Source organism: Antechinus flavipes, chromosome 4 (assembly GCF_016432865.1).
Source record: "Antechinus flavipes isolate AdamAnt ecotype Samford, QLD, Australia chromosome 4, AdamAnt_v2, whole genome shotgun sequence".
NCBI classification, from domain to species: domain Eukaryota; kingdom Metazoa; phylum Chordata; class Mammalia; order Dasyuromorphia; family Dasyuridae; genus Antechinus; species Antechinus flavipes.
This window is the reverse complement of record NC_067401.1, coordinates 365,524,781-365,548,772: the sequence shown is the minus strand read 5'-3', so window position 1 is coordinate 365,548,772 and position 23,992 is coordinate 365,524,781. Positions and strand designations below refer to the sequence as shown.

Here is a 23,992-nt window from a genome sequence, read left to right as displayed (position 1 = left end):
TCAAACACAAATCCAGACCCTATAACTCATACCCTTTACAATTTCATAGGTTCTGTAATCAGAATTTGCATTTTGCTATTTTAGCTTCTGAAAACCCAAGGTTACCCCTCACATCACTGGATGTCAGAACAGAATTTTAACAGAGAATGTAAAACCACACAAAAAACATTTAAGAACTATGTATACTGTCTATCCTGTCCTAAGTATAATCTAAAAGAAACAAATAAGACCATACAATTCATTCAAAAGATGTGATCAATAGACTGAAAAATAAAATCCAAAAAATGTTACAAGTGAGATTAAATTACATGTAATCAAGTTTCTTTTTCTATAATTATGTACAATAGTTAGCACATAATTACAAGTTCAATTCAAGTTATAAATGAAAGTCAAATGGAATACACTCACTTGAGAAAACCAGTCTGCAAGATTTTCTTCTTTTTTTGCTTCTAATCCCAATCTATAGAAATGAGAAAACAAAAGTAAATCCCCAACTGAAATTACTACTGTTAATATTTAAAGAAAATTGTAAAAATGACTTTAAGCAGAAGAGAGCAAGTTATAGTTGATACCAAGGACAATTAACAATTTATCAGAGGATAGGAGATAGTACTCTCTATCCTTGTTAAAGTAGTCATTTCAAAAACCTTTAGAGGACCATTCAAAAAGATTTAAAGTACATAAAGTCAAGAGCTAGGCATATTATATTACTAGGTTGTAAAGCACAAGAGCTAGTTACAGATGAGTAGAGTAGATTCTTTTGGATAGCCATAATTGACTTGTGATGGAATTCAATCCCAATTCTGGCTGTTACTCCCTACCAGCAAAAGAAACCTATCAGGTTCTTCTGTTGTCACTCCAATGAGAATCTCAATAAAACTGTATATGGGTACTTCTTTGTTGCTCATCTCTATAAATTCAGTGTACAGAGAGAATATATATATTATCCTTGAAGCAGGTATATGACAAAGAAACCCAGCAGAGGTCTAAAGACTGGGCCTAAAATTAGTAGACAAGTTAGACTTAACCCTTTTAGAACATCTGACTGGATTTTTATATCAGCTGGACATCTTCCCTGCCCTCCTCCAGGCAATTGGGGTTAGATGACTTGCTCAGGGTCACATGGATAGTTAGTGTTAAGTGTCTGAGACCAAATTTGAACTCAGATTCTCCTGACTTCAGGCTGGTGCTCCAATTACTGCGCCACCTCGCTGTCCCTCAGCTGGACATTTTACTGAACATTCCAAATTTACCTTGGGACATATACCTCATTATTCTAAATTTGCATGAACCTGATGGATTTTCTTAAACTTAATGGATAATTCTTTCCACCTGACAACTTTCTATTTTTTGATAGCATAACCAAAACACATCACATTTGTTTTTTTTTTGGCTGAGGCAATTGGGGTTAAGTGATTTGCCCAGGGTCACACAGCTACAAAGTGTTAAGTGTTTGAGGCCACATTTGAACTCAGGTCCTCCTGACTTCAGGGCTGGTACTCTATCCACTGCACCACCTAGCTGCCCCACATTTGATTATTCTTTAACTTATCTCAACTATTTCTACATTTTTAGTTCTTTATTCAGAATACAATATGGCAATATTGTAATAATTTATTGTGAATCCTAGTTGAAAGAGAAAAAATTCACTTTTCTTAAGAAACAGCTCCTCTCCAAACAGGAAAACTGTAATTAAAAAGTTGCTTATTATTTCAAGAGTTCAGATAAATTCTTGACAATAACATAAAAATGATTAAATCGGTTTATTTCACATTATGTCCCTAAATACAAAACTATAAAATGTTGCTAATAGCCATATTCCCAACTTTCAAAACTTCTAATGTAGAAAATCTCTTCACAAAGTACATTCTAACCAAATATAATATACAAGGGCTATATTTATAAGTAAAACATATAAAACTTTAAAAGGTAATGTGCATCTTCACTACTCTCATCTTTAAACAATTTTAATTTCAAATTTAAACTCATTTATTATAAAATTCTCAAAAGTTCCAAATCCTCCTCCACTTCTTTATTAAAAAAAAAAAGAAAAAAGAAAAAAATCTAGCCTTTCTCTAATCCCCCCCAACTTTTGTTTATACCAAATCTTAATTCCTTGTGCTAATGTGTTAGCATTCAGATTATCTTTATATGTAAGAACTCATGCTGACCAAAATAAACTATATACATTTTAAATTAGTTTGATTCAACCAAAATTTGTTGCTTGGATTTTGAGGGGATTCAATTGCTAGTAGTATATATATTTAAATCTACACACACATACATATTACCTGGTTTGTTTCTTAGGTCCCTGACCTTCTCCTGCTCCACTTGAAGACATTCCACTGCCTTGGTCCTTAGAAGATTCTTTCTTTTGACTGTCATTTTGTTTCTGTGACTTATTTTGTTTTTCAGATTTATTTTCCTTTTCTTTTTTCTTTTTATCCTTGTCTTCAGTCCCAGTAGCAGAAAGTGGCTTGTAATCCACTCCTGTCAGAGACTTGTACTGTGCCTTCAACTGAAGAAGTTCCTGTACAGCTGCATCTACTTTATCCTTTAAAACAACAGAAAATACAAGCCAATAAGAATCTCAAATTAATTTTTATACACTGAATAATAACCATTATGACAAAAAATGCCATACCTAACAGATTTTTATACATTTTTATATATTTATATTTTATACATTTTTAATATATTTTTATATTTTTAAAGGAAGTCTAAATAAAATATTAACTTTTGATGGAATTAAATAGTTTATGCTATCTACTTAATACTGTGGCTGAGAAAAAGAAAAGAAACTAGAAAATATTATGGTTTTGTTTGATGGGAATCTAAAGTAAAAGTAATTAAAACTGTACAGTTTAACAAACAGGGTTATATATTCTCCTATTAACCAATATCTACAATGATAGTCTAAGTTACACACACACACACACACACACACACACTAACATATTCACACTCGTTATTGGACCAGATCTGTGATTTCCTTAGTCCAGGCAGTTCCAGTGAAACATTTGCTCTACAACTTACAATTTGAGATTGCCTAAGATGCTAAGTGAAAGGCTTATCTGAGCCAATATAAGATTGGAGCAGAACATAAAGTTATGTCTTTCTGATTCCCAGGTCAGTTTTCTTTTGCTCTCATATTGTATGATATATTTTCTAAAAAATTATCATTCATAGAGTCTATCTCATTTCAAAAATATTAATCAATGAGACACACTCTTAGTTCTATTAACATAATAATAAACTATCTTTTCAGGGAGATGTATGACAACATAAGAGTGGTTTGTAAAAAAAAGAATATAAATGCAGACCTTGGTGACTTTTTCAGCTTTTAGTTTCCGAACTTCATCTCCTTGGGCAGCCACTCGGTCAAACAAAGCTTTGGCTTCAGGTGTGTTAGGACCACTAATTTCAATGATTTTAGCTGGACTTGAAACCAAACTCTGAAATGGAGGATGATTAGGTTTGTATTCTTGTCCAGTTTTTTCTTTATACTCAGCTTTTAGGGAAAGTAACAGTTTTACAGCTTCGTCAATTTTATCCTGGATTAAAGGAAAAATCAAAAAATACACACAAAAAGGGAAATTATGAGGACAAGAAATAAAAATCACAGAAACTTAATCAAGAGAACATGAGTGTCCTTTTCAATCTTGAAATAATCAGGAGACTATTCCTGTAAATTTTATTTCCCTTTTTTAAATAGCTAGCTAGTACTTTAAGATTTGGAAAGTGCTTTACATTTTATCTCTCTTAATCATTATAAATAATCCACTGAGGTAGATATTCTTATTATACCCATCTGATGAATAAGGAAACTGAGGCTGAAAGAGGTTTAAGTGACTTGACAGGATCACACAGTTTAGTAAGTGAGGCTAAATTCAAACTCAGGTCTTCCTGATTCCAACTCTAATAAGTTAACTATGGTACCTTGCTATCATAGCAAAGAAAAATTAAACCATCTGGCCTAAAAGCATAGGGAAAAAAGCTAAAGCAAAGTTAAGAATAAAATTGTTATATACGGTACATATTCAGTTCGGAAGATAAAATTCATTCAAGAAACAAAATGAACATCTATAAATCTAACATCTTGTTTTGTGTACAATGAAATCCAAACTAGAGGTGTAACACATACAGACCCACAAGTCCAGAGAAAAAGAAAAAGAGGGGGAAAAAATACAGGGTACAGACAAAAAGATTGCCTATTTTCAAAAAATATCATTATTTCCTAAAGCAGCTGCATAGTCACTGCAGCATAGATAGAAAAAAATAAAGCTGTAGCCCAATCACAATTTAAAAAGTGAGAAATTTTACTTTCAAAAGGTGGAAATGAACTGCATACATCATTATGCATTTTTAAAATGCTTATGTGTAAGGCATTGTATGGACTATAGGATATGATCACTGTAGTGATTTTAGTTGCGTTCTTGTATATATATGTCACAGCCTTTGATATTAGAACTTTCTTCAAGTGGCAATCTAAAGATCCTTTTATTCAGTCTAATTATTCCTAATGTTAGTAAGAGATAACAACAATGGGAGAAGACAGGGAGTGTATTATTTTGCCTGCTACTTTCACAATACAAGATGTCTGTCTAAAGAAATAAACTGCTTCTGAATAATAAAACAATTTTTAAATAATAATAGCTTTTTGGGCCAGCTAGGTGTCGCAGTAGATAGAGCACCAGCCCTGATGTCAGGACCCGAGTTCAAATCTGACCTCAGATACTTAACACTTCTTAGCTGTGTGACCTTGGGCAAGTCACTTAATCCCAACTGCTTCAACAATAAATAAATAAAATTTAAAAATAATAGTAATAATAATAATAATAGCTTTTTGTTTTTCAAAACACATACAAAGATAGTTTTCAATATTTATACTTGCAAAACTTTGTGCTCCAAATCTCCCTCCCCTTTCTTTACAAGTAATCAAATATAAGTTAAACACATGTGCGATTCTTCTAAATATATTTCCATATTTATCATGCTGATCAAGAAAAACCAGATCAAAAGAGGGAAAAAATAAAAAAAATTTTTTTTAAAGCAAGCAATTAACAACAAAAAAGGTGAAAATACTATGTTGTAATCCACATTCAGTCCCTATAGACCTCTCTGAGCAATAAAATTAAAAGGTAGCTTCTGACCTATATGCTAAAGGCCAAACCATAAACATACCTTTGAAGCTTTTTCAGTTTTCAGTCTTCGGACTATTTCTCCTTGTTCAGCCACTTTATTATAAAATGCTTTACTGTCTACTGAACTTGAGCATGTATTTGGGGGTATAGAAGAGGTAAGAGGAGATGAAGTAGAAAGAGAAGAAGCTGAAGGGAGACCACCTGGTTTGTACTCCTGACCCGTCTTTTGTTTGTATTCTGCCTTTAAAGTTAGTAGCATTTTCACAGCAGAATCTACTTGATCCTGAGAAGGGAAAAAAATAGAAATATCAAACATCTATATATATACATTTAAAAAATGAAACATACACATTTTAAAATTAGCTTAAGAAAATGGAGAAATGTCAAGAAAGATCAAATAATTTTCTTAATCATTTCTGCAGAAAAAAGCACATTTGAAATAGGTTCTATTTTGCATTAAAAAGCAAACAGTAAAGAACTAAATGAGATATTATTCAAACATTCTCTGGGGTAGGAGAGAGTGGGGGAGAGATGTAAGTTTACAGTACTCTAACTGAACTTTGACTACATTGAAAATGAAGACAGATAAATACTCAAGACAAAGTGATGACTTAAATAATATAGTAGTTTATTTTATAGTGAATGGGGAATTAAATATTCTGATTAACCAGAATGTGTATCCTAAATAGATTATCATTTTTCAAAGAAATAAGCTGAATAACAAAAATACCATTATAAAGCGAAACCTCTCATTACACACACACACACACACACACACACACACACACAATTTTTAAAACTATTTCAATGATTCTATAATTTCATCAATGTTGGTGAATCCCTCAGGAGATAACATTTCATTTTCAAAAGACAATTCATTCATGCCTGCTCATCCAGTGATTCTTTCAATCATATCACAATACCAATTACTGATTTTTTTTGATAAAATGATAATAACTGAACACTACTATAGCAGATATAATAGAATGAATGAAATATATATATATCTACATACTCACTTTTTTAAAAAATTCCTGATTTTTATAAGATACAATGGCTATTAAAAGTAAAATTTTTAAAAGGAAGAGGTGTGGAGAAGCAAGGATAGAAGGAAAAGGCAAAGAAAGGTAATAAGAAAGAGGGAATTTCATCCTATTAGTTGAACTTTTTAATAGTTTGGAATCTAAGTAAACAGGAGACCACAAGAAGACAATAAATATTGATGATAACAAGAATTTCTTTATCATGTAGTCTTTATTTCTTGTAAATCTTCTATGAACCATCCAGGATAGTGCTCTGGACATTGTGGGCACAATACACATAAGGGGCAATATGATACGCAAACTAGCTCTGTGCTTGAAGCCAGGAGACATAAGGTCAAATATTGATTTAGACACTTTCTAAGTATAAGCAAGCTGTAACTTTTCATCTTAGTGTCTACATGTGTAAAATTAGGGTGATGATTATACAATAACAAAAATCTTTTATAAAAAGTGTTAGTTAAATAAATTGCTGATCAAATACATTTTTAAAGAAAGATCTTTAAGTTTAAACATTATATAATACATTTTGATCTATATACAAAGCTTCCAATAAGTACAAATATATATGTAAATATGTGTATATAACCATGTATGTATGTATATATGTTTGTAAGTATGTCTCTGTGTATATATGTAAATATATGCTAAAGTATGAGATACATATATTAAACCTGCAAGGAACTTCAGAAATTACCCTTAATAAATATGGGAATATAGAATAAATAAAATTGATGCAAATAATAAGAATTTATAGAAACACTAAGCAGTTCATAATATAGAAGGAAATACACACCCAATTGAAAGATTTCCTATTTTAATATTATAAACATAAAAAATACCCAAGCTCATAACAGAGACTCCAAACTACCAAGAGAAGGCAAAACTGCATGACAAAAGACTATCTTTGACAAAAACTGAACACAATGGGGACCTAATTTCTAAAACTTAAAAAAAAAAAAAAAAAAAGATGAAGGGGGGAAGTCATGGATTAGAAATAAAAAAAGATTTCACATTTCAAACTCCCTTTAGAACAAAAATATTTTTAACCACTGACAAAAAAAAAAAGCTTCATCCATATTAAATCAATTAGAGCACTACAGTTTTCTAAAAAGGATAGTATTAGCTGGATTGGTTTTTTATGTTTTGTTCAAATGAAATTTTGGAGGAAACATTTGGATAATAAATATAAAAAAAGCAGGATCTATGAATTTAAAAGATCAAAAGATTAGGCTTATTTTTAATTAAAAAACAAAAATGGCTTGACACAAAACATGAATTATTTGTATTTTTAATCCATTAAGTAGCAGCACAATTAAATTTCTATACAACAATAAATAAAAATTATTGATTTCACAAGGCCTAAAAACACCTGAACACCTTGAAATGTCAATGGGTTTAATTTTCAGCACGTGAATAGTCTCCTATTTTTAAAATTTCACTTTAAATGTAAAGTACTATTATTTTTTCATAATGACATCAATTAGACTTTACTGAAATGCCTATTTAAAATGAAATTTATTTTTTTCTTCCTCCTCTTCAAACTATAACACAGAAATTTAACATGTGAAATTTGAAAATTTTTGCTCAAGGAGTATCTTGTGTTCAATGCCACTTATTATATCTTTATAATATCTGCCTATTACTTCACCTTGTTATACTACTTTATTGTAAATGTTTCTGCAATCTATGGAACAAGAGAAGGAGAAAGTTGGAACAAAAGAAGGCTGACTACAAGAAGAAATTGAAGGTAAATATCCAGGATTCCTGACCTGTCTTATGTTTATACTCTGCTTTTACAGTTAAAAGATCTTTCACAGCATCACCTATCTGATCCTAAAAGCAAAAAAAGGGAAAAAAAGAAAAACAGAGTACTTATAAGTTATATCCTGAAGCAACTTTCTTATGTCAAACTTTGACCAGTTGAACTGTGCATCAAAGGTAATATTTTATCCCTAAAGAAATCATACAAAACACAACATTTTCAGAAAACAAAATACCTAAATATAGTCATATTAATAAAAATCTAAGGGCTTACGTATGATATAACAAGCCTGATGATTAAATGGATATCTGGTGCTTACAATACAGGGCTATTTCCTTGAACTCATCACTTCAAATTAAGTGGTTTACAATGACTGGAGAATTCTATTATACCCAACAGAGATAATTATCCTAAGATGTCAACTCAGTACCATTATTTTTAAAGTGTCATTGTATAGTGGGAATAGAATTAGTAAGATTGGGCTTTTCACTTACTGACTTGTAACTGCTTTATTTATTATTAAATAGGGTTAGTAATACTCATACCACCTTATAAGAGTAATGAGAATATTTTGTAAATATATATATTTATATATTGTGATATATAAATCATCAAATAGATATCTTATTAAAACACAACAATCACTAAACTTGGAAATCTAGATTTTACCAGCAAAATGAACTCCCAATAAACCTCTCCTAAAGAGGAGAGCAAAATTCCCTAAACTTTCTTTGGAAAGGTTATAAATGTCCTCTGAATACTGGAAAATGCTAGAATGATGTTAAGAGTCTGGGATTCCCAAGAAATATCATTCCTTAAAATACAGTTAAAGCACTGATGTCTACAGATCTACTGGCTAATGTTAGACATGTAATAATCTGGCATTCAGGGCTTACATACTCAAAGCCAAAGACAAGGAAATGTGAAAAAAGATAAATTCTTTATAACATGTTACAAATTGCAAGAATTGAAATTTTTGAAAGTTAAGCTATGGGATCTAAAAATATTATGTTCAGATTTAATTCTTGCACTTAAAATGTTTTAATCATTTCATTATCTTACCTTTGAGGCCTTTTCTGCTTTAAGTTGACGAACCACTTCTCCTTGTGCAGCAACTTGATCATAAAGAGCCTTATTGTCTGTAGTAAAGGAACTGTTTGACATGGGGGAATTCTTTTGTACTACAGTTGGAGGATTTCCAGGTTTATATTCCTGACCAGTTTGCTCTTTATATTCAGCTTTCAAAGCCAAAAGATGCTTTACAGCCATATCCACATCTTCTTTGGCTGCTTTCTTTGCTTTTAATTCTCGAACTACATTGCCCTGAGCAGACACTCTGTTGTAAAGGGCCAAAGCATTTTCTGGGGTCTCAAGATCCTTATGAACAGGTGGTGTAGGTTTTTCTTTCAAAGTAGTTATCTTTAAAGGCAGAAAACAAAAATTAATATGTAGTTCATATGAAATGCAGATAATAAAATTTTTTCAAAACACATCCTCATAACACATAAATATAGCTTTTTCAGACAAAAGATAGCTTTAAAGGTTTTTTTTTTAAAGCAAAATTGAACTTTAGCTAAAAGAAATCTTTTCCTGTAAAATGGTACTGAAGAAAAAATATCATATATATATATATATATATGATCATATATATCATGATCAATCAATTAGCAAGCATTCATTAAGCACCTACTATACATCAGGTACTGTATTAAGTGATAAAAACAGTCCCTAATTTCAAGGAGCTAATATTCTATTATGTGAAACAACATGTACTAGGACAGTAGGAAAGACTTTGTGGGGTAAGAGGAAAGTAGGTAGAGAATCAAGATAGCAAGTGGCATCTGAGCTAAGCCTTGAAGAAAATTAGGGATTCTGAAAGGCAGAAGAGAATGACATGAATTCCAGGTCTGACAAAAAACCAATACAAAAGCATAGAGACTAAATATGGATTATCTTACATGAGAATCATTAATAAGGTAAATATAGCTGCACGACTGAATGAATGAAGTAAAGGCTGGAAAGGTAGTCTGAAAGTTAGAATGTACAAATAATTTGGTATTTTTAATTAAAGTGTTTTAAATTGCTTATTCAGGGAACTGCTGGAATAAAAAATTATCATGAAAAGATTCTTTATCAATTTTCCAAAAAATTGTGTATTAGCGAACTTATCCTAAAGAAGATAAATATCAATAGCAATTTTCATTTTTAAAAATGTCTCCTAGAATGGAAATTACAGGGCTTTTTGCCCTAAATTTTGGCATATAGTAGCATAATTAGAACAAGAACAACTTGTTTTATTTGATTCTTTAAAAAAAAAAAAAAACCTTATTTCTACTTTCTAAATATTTTATTATTTCAATTAACAAAAATATTGTCTCATGCAACTTTTAACATTTAAAACATTTAAGGATAGAAATCTGAAGTTCACACTCATTTTCATATGACAGAGACATCACTATTTGTCTTATATGAAAATTGAAAGTATTAAACAATTCTTGCTAATTTATAATCATATTTATAAAAATTAGCACATTTACCTCATTCTTTGTTGTTTCTGCTTTAGTCTTTTCCTTTGAGCCAGATGTTGGCATTTCCTTTGTGTGGCCATCAGGGATGTATATCAAAATGCATGGAGCTTCTCTGCAACTATATGGGCTAAAATAAAAAAGTGTGTGTGTGTGTGTGTGTGTGTGTGTGTGTGTGTGTGTGTGTTGGGGAGGGGAAGAACACCATGAAATTTCTTGAATACAAATTTAAAAAGAAATATCTAAATTAAATAAATAAGAGATTTTTAAAAGATGCAAAAAACTGACCTTTTTAAATTGTCTACATACATGACTCCCTAGAGATTTTTTTAAAATTTCACAAAAGTATCTATATACAAATTAATTTATGACTTTACTCATTTTCTAAGAATCTCTCAACTTTAAAGGATTTATGAAAAGTTACTAAACTGCTTGATTTTACCCATTTGGTCCAGTTATACCACTATTGAGTCTACATTCCCCTCTCTAAAATCAAACAAAGAGGAAATGGATCTATGTATAAAAATATTTATAACAGGTCTTTTTGTAATAGCCCCAAATTATAAAATAAGGACACCTTTTCCTACTAGGGAATGGCTAAACTAATTGTAGTATAATGTAACAATGTTATTTTTGCCACAAGAAATACTAAAATGATCAGATGAAAAGGAAATAAGGAAGATGTTACGAAATGATGCAGTGTGAAGCAGAATGAGATTAATTTATACCAAAAAAAACTATGAAAGACTTTAGAACTCTTGATCCATGAACAATGAGAAAGTACTGAGTCTAAAAGAATGAAGGTAAAACATGCTATTCATCTCCCAATAGAAATAAAACTTAAAATTCAACAAGAGAGCATGTTCAGCTAAAGCTGACACAGGAATCTATTTTGCTAGATGATGCAGAAATGCATCGAGATTTTGTTTCTTTCAGTTTTTTGTTTAATAGGAGAGGGAAACAGAGGGATAGGTAATAAAAAAGAAATACTTGCTCCTTGAAAAAAAAATTTTAAAGGAGCAAAAAGGCCAATCAATAATGACACATCAACTTTTTATTTATATCCAATTTTTTTATTAATGCAGAAAAAAAAACTTTTAGAGCCCTACAAAATTGCTAAAAAGGCATATTTAACATTTGCTGTGACATTAGCAGTACATTGACACAGAATAAAAATGCTTACAGTCAAAATATATTCTATCAGAAATTCTGTCACATAATTTTAATTTTCCCAACAAAGATATGCTGATCCCCAAAGCTTCAACTGCCATTTTCCCTTCACTTTTCCTCTCACTTGATAGACTTACTTGATCAGGGACTCTGTGTAAAAAGGGCACGTGTCCATGGGATAGGTGATGAAGTAACAGAGTGAGTACTCCACTTAAGAACTGTGAAAGACTAGAGAACCAAAATCTGGTCTCAGACACTTAACACATTCTAGCTGTACTCCAATTGCCTCAGCAAAAAAAGAAAAAGAAAAAGAAAAAAAAAAAAAAAAAAAAAAAAAGAATTGTGAAAGACAAAGAAAAGGAAGTCAAGGGGAAAAGGAATGTTAAAAAAAAAAATTAAGAGCATAGTATCTTCCTTATTTTCTCGATCATCATCATTTTTTTTAATAATAACTTTTTTTTTCTTCAAAATACATGCAAAGACAGCTTTCAACATTTACCCTTACAAAATCTTGTGTTCAAATTTTTCTCCTTCTCTTCCCCTTCCCTAGATAGCAAGTAATCCAAAATGCCATTATTTAATTTAAAACTATTCATGCTTTTGTCAATTGACAAAATGAATGCCAGGACTAAGATAAACGATGCATAAAAAGAAGAGTTCTATTCTAAATAATATTAAAATAAAAAATGATATTATTTTTTGCTCAAAGGTAAATTATATCTTCAAAACATTTTCTGTTAGCCAATGAAAATGATTAAATGTACTTTAAGAACCAAGTTTTGATTTTCCAATAGAGATGGCTGAGAGAGAATTTTTCTTAAATCATATCATAAGTCCTAATAAAACTCATACAATCCAATGCAACTGCTATTCATCTTTAAAGTTATTAAAATTTTCATTTAGCACTTATTTTAAAATTTTTCTACAAGCAGTTTAATAACAATCTAAGAGGTGGAATCAGAACAGAAAAGCAATTTTCGTTCAAAAGAAGACATTTTAAAAATCTAACCATTTCAATATGTAAAATCTATTTTAAACAACATTATTCAGATTAAAAATGTGCCTAGCTAAAATATGAAAGTTTTGTTATATAAAATAATTCCAATGATAATACTAAATAGAGAAGTATAGATATGACAATTTAAATTTCTGAACAATTGTTAATTACTTACTAGATAATTACCTAGCTTGAAAGAGATTAAGACATTACTATTAGGAAAAAAGATAGAATTTATACTCATAATTATGATAATCAAGGATAATTGCTTACCTAAAAGGTTCATAGGGTTGATCACAAATAAAAAATCCTCTTCTCTGTAGTTGTATTATATCTCCTTTCTTTAAATCCTTAAGGCAGGGATCCCCTAACATTAGTTCTTCTTGCTAAAAACAATAGTTTAAAAGAAAACACATTTTCTCAAAATCTGAGCATGTGAAAAGCTCTAAGAACATATTTAAATATGATAAATGGCTATGGAATCTGTGAAACTTATGTATCTTTAAAAAATTCCTATGACTTCAGGATATCCTGAAAAAATCAATTGTTCAGAATCTGTGCTACCACCCTCTCCACTTCCAGAAAAAATTGTAAATAGCATAAGGACTAAATGAAAATTGCTTTCTAAACAACCTTGCTATTCTTGTTGATGTATTGTTTGAAGTCTTCATCTTTTCCAAGAACTGGCTTAGTAATGAGGTGCTCATAAGTGACACACACTGCTGGAATAAGAGAAGAATTTGCAGTCTCTGCAAGCCAGGTGATCTTTGTGGTCTTCTTGTAGTCCTTGTTCTCTAAGTTCAATTTGCCATCAAGGGATACAATTTTTCCATTTGAATCCCTAAACATAAGTTGGAAAAATATTTTGAAGAAAATGAATTGAAACTAATGTTTATCTTAAGCTCAGTGAATTAAAAACTTCCAGCCATTTGGCATTACAAAATTTAACATGAATTACTGATAAAAGTACTCATAATATATCTTCATGATTATCTGGAATTTGCTTATAATTATTAACACAAACTTGGATTTAAGATTGCAAATAAAACTCAGTTTATGTATAAAATAATAGAATTCTGGAATCTCAGAAAAGAAAGCTCTCTCAAATTCAGTTCTACCTTTATCAGAAGCCTGAGCACAAACTATTTAGAAGTTCTACCTCCTACTAACCTGGGATCTGCCTTCCACTAGTCCCAGTTCTACCTTACCTTAATTCTACCTTATATTTAATAAATCTAGAACCAAATTTATAGGCACTATTTATTACAGGAAGTAATGTGGACATAAACCATTTTAAATCAAGGAAACTAGCTTAAGATATAAAACATGTTATCTCTGTCCAAAATACTGAGAAGATCCAATTTATAAGTACATTCTAGAATTAGCATTGGATCAAAAAAAGAGCACTAAATCAATGGAACATTTTTATTGATTTTGTTCCATTCCATTTTAAAACATCTATATTATCTTAGTGGTATAAAACTGGCAAATGAATCAAGAACAAAGTAACTCCTACATCTATCAATTTACATATATGGGAAGAAGTAAAAGAAAAACTGTACTGGTCAGACACACAAGAAGTAAATGTTCAAAAATATCTCAAAATTAAGAATTGAGAATAAAGACTAATTCTTACTTATGTATTTTAGTGATGACAATGTTGCCCCAATTTATAAATGTTACGATCTCACCCTCTGATAAGGTTTCTGCATCAGCACCTTCAATGAGCACTTTGGGACCATACCACACAGGCTTCAGGCCTACGTCAACATTCTATATCATAAGAAAAATAGGAGCATAAATATAACAAATTGTACTGATAAAAATCTGAATCCAAGTACTTTATATATTATGAACAAAGGTGTATATCTATTTACAAATTGATAGTATGATACAATGATAAAAGGATAAAACTTGGAGTCAGAAGATCTGGGTACAAATACTTCTCAGACAATGGCTTCATTTCCTCAACTATAAAAAAGGGGTTGGATACCAAGGCCTCCAAGATTCCTTCCAGTCCTAAATCTATGATCCCACGACCTTTAAGGTTCCTTTCAATTTCGAATCTATGCTACTACCAAAAAAAATCATTAATCTGTGCCCTAATTATGTTTCTTTGTAATGCTATCTTAATAATGATATACTTTTATAAAAGTTAATGCTCCTCTAATACACTTTTAAATGAAACTTGTTCTAGCTTTCAAATAGTTTAAGTGTCTGTTATAATCAGTCAATCCCTCACTACCAATGTCAGTGAAATGCTACTAGCTCCCTGCTGTTGTCACAGGAATGGGAAAAAAAAAAAAAAAGATGAGAACACAAATGTGCAATGATGGAAGCAACTCTGATAGATAAGGCCATTTTAGTTGGAAAGTATATAGAATGCTTTGCAGCACAATTTTTCAAGGTCAGTGAGTGTAGAGGCTTTAAGAAAATTCTGCCTCTTCAGTTCAAAGTATGAAACAGGACATCACAATTTATCTTGGAAACTTAAGGAATGTGAACAAAGTCTACTTCAGGTTGCTGCTACCACAAATGGGCAAGTATTACCAATATCTGGCACCACACACTCAGTAGGAAGCATTTGGAGAAGGAACAATAATAAAAAAGTGAATTAATAAAATTCATCAAGCTTTGCCTAAAAGTTCAAACTTTAAAAACTATTGACATTATAAATAAAAGGACAAAACTCCTAAATGCAGCCCAAAGCAGATTAAAATGTAATTGTGAAATGTTTAAATACAACATGAATAATGATAATCTGTAGATTTTGAAGTCAATATGTGCCCCATAGGAATCCATTTCTTTTTGAGTTTGACATCATTGGATTAAACTCTTATGGTTTAACCATGGCTGGTTAACCAGAAATATGTCTATGGCCTAAGTGAGTGGCAAGGAGACAGTTAAGGAGAACAGCACCACAACCACAATCAAAGCTCATTCTATTTTCAGCTATAGCACCAATGTGTCACTCTTTAAGCAGAACGGATAATTAAGAGTTACTTGAGTGTAATCAAATCATGATAATATGATGCTCTACATAGCTCCCTGTCTTATATAGATGCCTTGTGATTTTGTGTATTTATAAATCTCTTTCTACAGAGCATTAACTAAAATGCAAAAGCCACATGGATAAATTTAGGGCAGAATGGGATTTTTCACATCATCTAATACAAATGTTGATCAAAAGTTCAGAAAGAGGTACATTTCAATTTCTATGATTAAAGGTAGTTGAGCTAGGAACAGTGGAAAAAGTACAAATGGAAGACTTGACTCTGAATGATTTTCTGGCTCTGCAGCTTTCTACCTGTTTGATTTCTGGGCATTTCTTATGTGTAAAATGATAGAGTTGGACTAAATGATTGCTGAGATCACTCTAGCTCTAGATTTCATGATCTATGAGATTGACATACGGCAAAACAGGTAGATAGGATTATCATCCTGTTTGCAAATGAAGATATTATATGAATAAGGATGTCTTAATTTTGCGTGTGTCATGGACTCAACTTCAGCAGTTGGGTAAAACCTTTAGATCCCTTATTAGAATCTTTTTAAATGCACAAAACAAAATACTTAGGATTCCAAAGAAAATTTTATAGAAATGAAATTAGAAGGGAAAAAAATTTCATGGATCCCAGATTAAGAACATCTGTTCTACAGCTCTGGAAGAAAGGCAATAGTCATAGGATTTGAGATTTAGAAATAGAAGGAAGGGATACCAATTAACCTTATGTCTGAGAATTATTAAATTTTAAGGGTGGGAAGAAATCTTACAAGTCAAAGTTTAACTTACTAGTTACATTTGCAGATGAAGAAATAAACTATTTCTAATGGGCCTAATTTTAGGAACTGGTCTGATAAACATTTCAAGCAGAACTTATTCCCCATATATTGCAATCAGGGAAATATGTACCAAAAAAGTTACTGATTAGTTTATCAGTAAGAAATTATGCTAGCCATAACTTCCCATCAGTTATTACTGGAATGAAAGCACGTCTTCTTTTTAAACTCTAACCATTTTCCTAAGAGAGAAAAACATCAACAAAATCACAGTGGGACCTTTGGATGTTTAGCCACTTCTTTCATCTCTTCCTGAGCTTCAGGTATGTTCACAGTAATTACTTCTTTCTGTAGTAAAGCAACATATCGAGGAGCCACTGGATCTATAACCTTCAAAAGTCAATAAAAGAACAATGAATAAATATCTTATATTAAAAATCCTCTAATCAAAATCAAAATGTCACACAATCAAAAGATATGACAAGGAATATTAACTGGTTTTCTTTGTTACTGCACTTATATGCTGTTGTTTACCTGCTAACTCTCTTCTGACAAGTAAATGCCAAACAAATGAGGAAAATTTAAATCACAACTACAAAAAGTTTAAATTAACTTTCAAAGAAAAAATTATTGGCAGGCAAAAGAAAAAAAAAGGAGTAGAAAGAATCTGAAATAATATACTTCAAATATCTAAGCATGAGTGTTCCTATTGGGCACCAGAAAATAATTATATTATATGGATAAATATTCTAAATCTGCCAGTAGACTTCTACTAAGAGTGGTGAGGGTGGTTGTAAAAGGTTAGTGGTATAGCAAAGCCCATTTTAAAAGAAATATGCATATTTTGTGATTATTTTTCTTTTAAACAAATCATTAAAAAATATTTTAAAAGCAGAACAGCATTAGGTCACTATAATAAGGCAATTTCATAATACAACACTAAAAAACCAGTAAATTGTAATTACTTTTAATAGTCATACTAGCTATGTTCTAAATCTACTCTATCTTTAAAACAGAACAAGGGTTTTCTACATTTGAGGTTTTGTCTTTGTTTTGTTTTTTTACTACACAGTTCAATTTAAAATTGTCCAGGAAAAACACAACAGTATTTGAGGGATACAAAAAACATGGGAGGGAAAACAACTAGAGGATATAAATATATCCCACTTAGTGTTAACTGATTCCTCAAAAACACATTAGATGAAACATCACAGGGGTCAGTTAATTAGAAATAATGTTATATACACGTAATGATGTTAGGATAGGCATTATGATAGTATATATTTATACATATTAGCATTTATATATACATAAATTCAACTATATGAAAAGTGCATGTAGGTATCCAAAATAGTTCGTTATTTTTTTTAAAAAGTATCCAGTTTTCATTTTTTGCAGGTACATTTTCCTTTTAAATACAGGTAGTTCTAGCATTTTAGGAATTTATAAAATAATAATCAGGCCATGATGGAAGGATATGGTTCAGGAGCTGGAAAAAGTCTATATAGCTTTATTCTTGCTCACAACTCTATGCCAGAAATGGACAGCATCACCTCTCTTTATATTTGATGATTTCTATCTTCTCTAGGGAAGAGAAAGTATACCCTCAATGTTTAAAAAAAAAAAAAAAAAGGAGAGGGGAGAAAAGAGTACTAAGGTAAAAAATAATTAATTAACTAGTTAAACTTTAAAAAATATATCAATAATAATGTCAAAAAAAATAATCTGTCTCTAGGTAACAAAATTTATACATCTTCTTGGGCTAGAAATTAAAGAAAAACCATTTATTAAGCCCTTAATATGTGATAAGGGATAAAGTCATTACATTTTAATACAGTTTTTATTTTGAAACTGTATATAGAATAATATATTTTAGGACTTTATGGCAAACAAAGCTTTGCTGGAGTTATATTCCAGATTTCAAAGCTATGACACTTTTTGTTTTGAAAGAACTAAAAACTTAGTGTTAAATTATTTAAAACATTTTCAGAGTAACAAAACAAATTACATATCTATATCTGAAATATTTTCTACAATGTCAAGAACAATATATTTAAGAAATTCGAACTACTCTGCATGATAGGAAATAATACAGAATACCAGTAGAGTAGAGAAAATAAAGTACTACTAGATCTGGAGTTAAGAAATCTAGTATTTATAAATTGTGTGATCATGGGCAAATCATTAAACTTCTATGAAACTCAGGATTTTTCATCTGTAAATTGGGACTATTATTACACCTAATATGTATTTCAAAAAGGGTTCAGAGATGAGAACACACATAAAGTACTTTATAAAATTCAGTGAAATATTAATTAATATTACTAATTGGTTATTAATATTGTTGTTATAATAGTTCAATGAAGATGAAAATTCAGATTTATGGTACAAATGTCATTTTCATTTTAGAATCAATAATATTGTTATCATTCTTTTTGATACTCTCTGGTTTTAATTGTCTCTCTCCAAACATGCCTGTAACTTAATGTTTTAGTTTTATCCAAAGTCATTAAGACAGCTGTCAAGTAAATTGTGATCCATATACAATGCTTGATTTAATCCCATGGTTAAATTTAGCCTTCTGCTCCTTCATTATATTTTAGTCTGAGAGGAAGCAAAAGTTTGTTTGTTTTAAATACTATATTATATGTTCTATGACATATGCTCTATATTCTACATATTCATATATTCTATGAATACAAAGACTATAGAAGGAAATTTCAGTGAGTTTCATCATAAGAAGATGCAGGGAAGAAAGACACCAATGAGGGTAGTATAAAGCTGTTGCCTTGCACACAAGGATGCTCAGAATGATTATGATTTCACCACCATTCTAAACTTGAAACCAAGATACAGATTTAAGAATGGTGTTTGTGGATTACTGATCCAAATAACACGTAATTTTTTAAATAAAAAGTATGGTAATATTCACTTTTTTCTACTATTTTTATTCTACTATTCATAACTGCAGCAACAGAAAGAACCAATTGATAATTCCATGATGTGCTCTACTGACCAAATACAAAAGGAAAAAATATAACACATGCCAGACAAGCAACTACTTTTCAAACGGGGCAAGGCATCAGCAAAATCAAGCAGCAATCTCCCCCCCCACCAAAAAAAAAAGTTCACAGAACATACACAATCACAAAAACCATAGCATAAAAGTTGGCATTCTAAAAAGATTCGCCTTATTATAGTGTCCAAGCAATCTGCTGCCAATTATTAATGAACCATGTCAAGATGCAGTATTCCTTGTATGACATTCAATTGAGAAACATTGAAATGAATATCATAAGACAAAGGAAATAAAACTGAAGAACCATAAAAATCAGTGAAATTTAATGAAATGTGCATATTTAAAAATCCTATGTCCTCTCATCAGAGAAAGGAAAGGTAATTAGTGTAATTATAATAGCTTCCCTTTGAAACTAAGACCACCAGAGGACAAAACTTAAAAACAAAAATAGGAATAATGCATTTTCACTGGATATAGACAATGCAACTGTTTTCCTTTCTATAAATGTGACTGTGCTACAAAGCAGCATAATGACATCTCAGATTACATGTATATGGTGCTGAAAGCTATGTGCTAAGGCAAACAAAAACATTAAGTAATACCTTCTTACAGATAGCTCGCAGCTTGAAAGCAGAAAAATGAAATGCAGAATGTTCATAAGAATCACAGCAAGAACAATTACCTTTCCATAAAACTGTTAAAAAAACACTGTGCTACTGGTTTTGGCAAGTTAATATGTTTAGTGCTAGTATGTTACAAAAAGGGAAACATTCCATTTTCCTGAAGGTGGGCAAAACGATGCAATCAACTTTTGTGATTTCTTCTCTTTACAGGCACTCCAATGAATTTTAGATTTATTACAATCATTCAAGAATAAGTACAAAGAAGTAAAAATAAGAATTGAAACTAACACATACCTTTTTGTTAAAGGACCAAATTTTATCCCATTCCATGTTAACAACTGACCGTGAAGAGCCCTAGAAAAAAAATTAGAACATTTTTTTCCAAAATTTATTTTAAGAAACAGAATAGGAAAAAAACAAAACAGAAAAGCAATACAAAATAAAATGAAACAAAAGAAAAGAGAGCATTATCATGTGCCCAATAGAACATTCAGGGAGGATTCAAAATATATAACAACAAATACCAATTTAAGAAAGTATATATATTAGTAGAAGAAATTTTATTCTTGAGTGTTCACCTTTTCTTTATTTCCTTCTAAACTGTTCTTTTGTTCTCTGCTAGAAATCTTATTTACTTTATTTTTCCCCTTGTTTATCCCCCCACCCTTAAGCAAGCTGCTATTAAGAAAAGATATATTTATGTGTACCTATGTAGATACACACACACACACACACACACACACACACACACACACAACAGCTTGGAAATGTTCTTAAATATCAAACTGGAAAATGAGCTATTAAAACGCTAGCCCATGACTTTTCATGTTTTAATCCTAATTTTGCATAAGATAGGATAAAGAGAAGATATAAAAGTAAACACCTATCAGTGAAACTTATTTGCAGGTTAATAACCTTATTTCAGAGCAAAAGAAATGACCACAACTCACTTGGGCAGCAATAAACTGTTTGAGTCCCTCAACTGTCATCCCTCTTCTCAGCACACCACGTACTGTGGGAAACCTTGGGTCATCCCTGAAAGATGGCAAAGCATTAGTGATTCAAGAACTTCTGTTATATGAAGATTAAGAATACACACAGGAACAGAATAAAGCTTTTAAAAAATATACATCATATTGAAATATAATTTGACTTCTGAGTCAATTACCTTTTAAGAGTGGGATACTAATGAGGCCAAAGAAGCAGAATCATCAATTGATACCACTGAGATTACTTAGTTCAACTCCTTCATATTAGAGATGAAGAAATAGGTCAAGAAATGTTAATTACTAAAGGCCATTCAATTATTACCTGGCAGACCTAAAATCTGAATCCAGGCCTTCCAACTCTCAGTCTAAAATTCCTTCTGCTATATTGCCTCCCTATAGATTCAATCACTCAAACCAGCTGGATTGTCATCACTTGTAGAATGAATAGCATTGATTAGACAAACTATACCTTCATATGAAATAATCATTACTATAATAAGAAAACATTAAAGACTTGTTCCAAAATGGACCTCAAAATAAGAAGTCCTTTTGGATTTCAAAACCTAAACCAACTTGGATTGAGGTAGTATCCTAGAAGGTTTGTACTCAGATATGTTCCACTAGACAGTACCAGCACTTTCATCCACATACATGGATATGCATTTCATACAACATATATATGAGTACTTAGGCCTGTCCTATTTAATTTAGGATATATAACCTATATTAACAGCATGCCTAGAATGACCCTAACATAATATATGTAGCAGTCCATATCAAACAGATTGCATTTAGGATAGTTCTATTTATTATCATCCTTAACAATTCACAGGAAAAAGTCTCACAACAATACCATGAAACAAAATGCATATATCATTTCTCATTTTGTAGATGAGAAAAGATCAGAAAGGTTACTTTTTTATAATATTTTCATTTTCATTTATTTACAAATGCCAAACTTTGCTGTTAAAATTCTTTTCCCTTTTTTATTTTAACTGTTAATTTAAAAAAAAGTTTTCTTGGAAGCAATGGAAATATGTAGTGTAAAAACTAAACAATAAAAATTGTTTTAAATATATATACACACATAGATTTCTTTACCATAGAAATCATACATATATGGTTAGTAAACTGTATTCATTTGTATGTTTTCCATCAATTCCGGGTAACATAAAACATACCATCCGTCAACTAGTCCTTCATTGACAAACCACGTGAGCTTTCTTTTAGATAAAACGGTGTTGTTTAAATTTAGACGACTATATTCCCAAATATATGGTCTTCTTATGCCCAATGCTTCAATAATCCAATAAAACTGTTCATCTCTATCATGATATTCTGTTGTCCTCAGAGCATGTGTAACACCTTCAATGCTATCAACTATGGGGCAGGCAAAATCATATGTAGGATAAATGCTAGGAAAAAAGAAAGAATTTTTTTTAATCAACAAAAAACATCCTTACAACCTTTATTCTAGATGAAAGAATAATATTAATTAAATGAGCGTTTTTCCTAAATAATGGATTGGATAAAAACAAACATAATTTCTTGATTTCCCAGGAACCTAAGCCACATTTGCTCAAAACTGATCACTTTTTGAGTGTACAAATTCAACTTATCCTCAATATAAAGCAGTAAAATGAACTTCGGGATTACTTCTCACTTATATCTCACTTAGCAAAGTCTATAATAATGGGCTAGTACTTTTGGTCCTTGATGTGTTATATAGAATCGAAACAAGCAATAACTAGCAGGTGCCACGTCATAATCATTTAAGAAAGCTGTCATTGATGTTCTCTAGTACTGCTATTCCAAGCAATTCAACTTTGTTAGGATTAAAGATCTAAATGACTTCATCAACCAGGCAGAGAAAAATGTTTCTATGCCAACATATTAAATGATTAAAAAATAGGGTAAAGTAAATAAATTTTAAATATTTCTTTTGAAAACTTTTATTAAAACAAAAACGTTTACCAGATGGTTTTAATTTGAACTCTATTAAAACTTAAAACATTATTACTACATTAGAGTAGCCAATCACAGAATATTAGAGAAACCGTGTAAGTAACAATTCTTAAATTTTCAAAAATAATCAAAATGGGGTATGAACACATTTATAAGATTTCCAAAGGCAATCTTACAAAACTAAAATTAATAAAGCAAATAATTCTACCAAAAAGCCAAACATTTACTCCCTATCCTTCCATAATATAAATTATAATATTAACTAATACATTCAAGAGATATATTGCTATAGTCCAGGCATGAGATTATATGGACCTATGCTAAGATAGAGGTAAATTTGGTAAGACACATATGACTGAATAGAGGAAATGAGGGAAAGGGAAAAATTAACTCCTTTTGAATTTCTGAAAAATCAATTTCATTCCATGTTCATTTCAATTTAATTTTTTACAATTTACATACCCAAGGAATCAATAATTAGCATCTTAGTAGCTCCCTTCCAAATTTAAAGCAAATAAAGGAAAAAGAAAATTAACCAAGTTTGTGCTGTTCGTATTTTATTCCTCAATTTGATTTTTTTAAACTCTAAAAATCAGAAACAAATCAAGGTTTTTAGTGAAGGTTCTTTAGTCCTCCTCAATGTTAGTTAAGAGAAATCTGGATGTGCTTCACTAGGAAATACAAACTAAAGGATACATACAAATAACTCACTACAGGTATTTAGGTGTTACTTGATATGAAAGGGAAAAAAACATAAGGAAATACTCTGAGCATTAAAGAAATGAACTTACTTATATCTATTTCCAGTTCGTGGATGTGGTTGAATTTTGCAACGGTAAAGAGTTGGGTCCCGCATGCACCCATTATTACTACTCATATCAATTTTTGCTCTTAAGCAGCAGGTCTGACCAAATGGAGTTCCTTTTTTCATTTCTTCCCACATTTGTAGATTCTTCTCAATGGCTAGTGAATAAA

At 30.7% G+C, this 23,992-nt stretch overlaps 1 protein-coding gene across 2 annotated transcripts in view; it reads right to left on the bottom strand.

The window, feature by feature from the left end:
- EPRS1 (glutamyl-prolyl-tRNA synthetase 1) overlaps positions 1-23,992 on the bottom strand; it is a 67,901-nt gene that overhangs the window by 23,530 nt on the left and 20,379 nt on the right. The window contains exons 9-23 of one of the 2 annotated variants that reach the window (XM_051998266.1): positions 23,809-23,980; positions 22,234-22,467; positions 21,014-21,098; positions 20,358-20,417; positions 20,043-20,063; positions 16,701-16,811; positions 14,278-14,414; positions 13,275-13,482; positions 12,915-13,027; positions 10,487-10,604; positions 9,012-9,368; positions 5,185-5,427; positions 3,324-3,554; positions 2,292-2,554; positions 409-460 (exon numbers count right to left, since the gene is read on the bottom strand). In XM_051998266.1, the coding sequence (XP_051854226.1) occupies positions 409-460; positions 2,292-2,554; positions 3,324-3,554; positions 5,185-5,427; positions 9,012-9,368; positions 10,487-10,604; positions 12,915-13,027; positions 13,275-13,482; positions 14,278-14,414; positions 16,701-16,811; positions 20,043-20,063; positions 20,358-20,417; positions 21,014-21,098; positions 22,234-22,467; positions 23,809-23,980 (2,405 nt within the window). The remainder of the gene's footprint in view (positions 1-408; positions 461-2,291; positions 2,555-3,323; positions 3,555-5,184; positions 5,428-9,011; positions 9,369-10,486; positions 10,605-12,914; positions 13,028-13,274; positions 13,483-14,277; positions 14,415-16,700; positions 16,812-20,042; positions 20,064-20,357; positions 20,418-21,013; positions 21,099-22,233; positions 22,468-23,808; positions 23,981-23,992) is intronic. The other variant, XM_051998267.1, reaches the window with a different exon arrangement.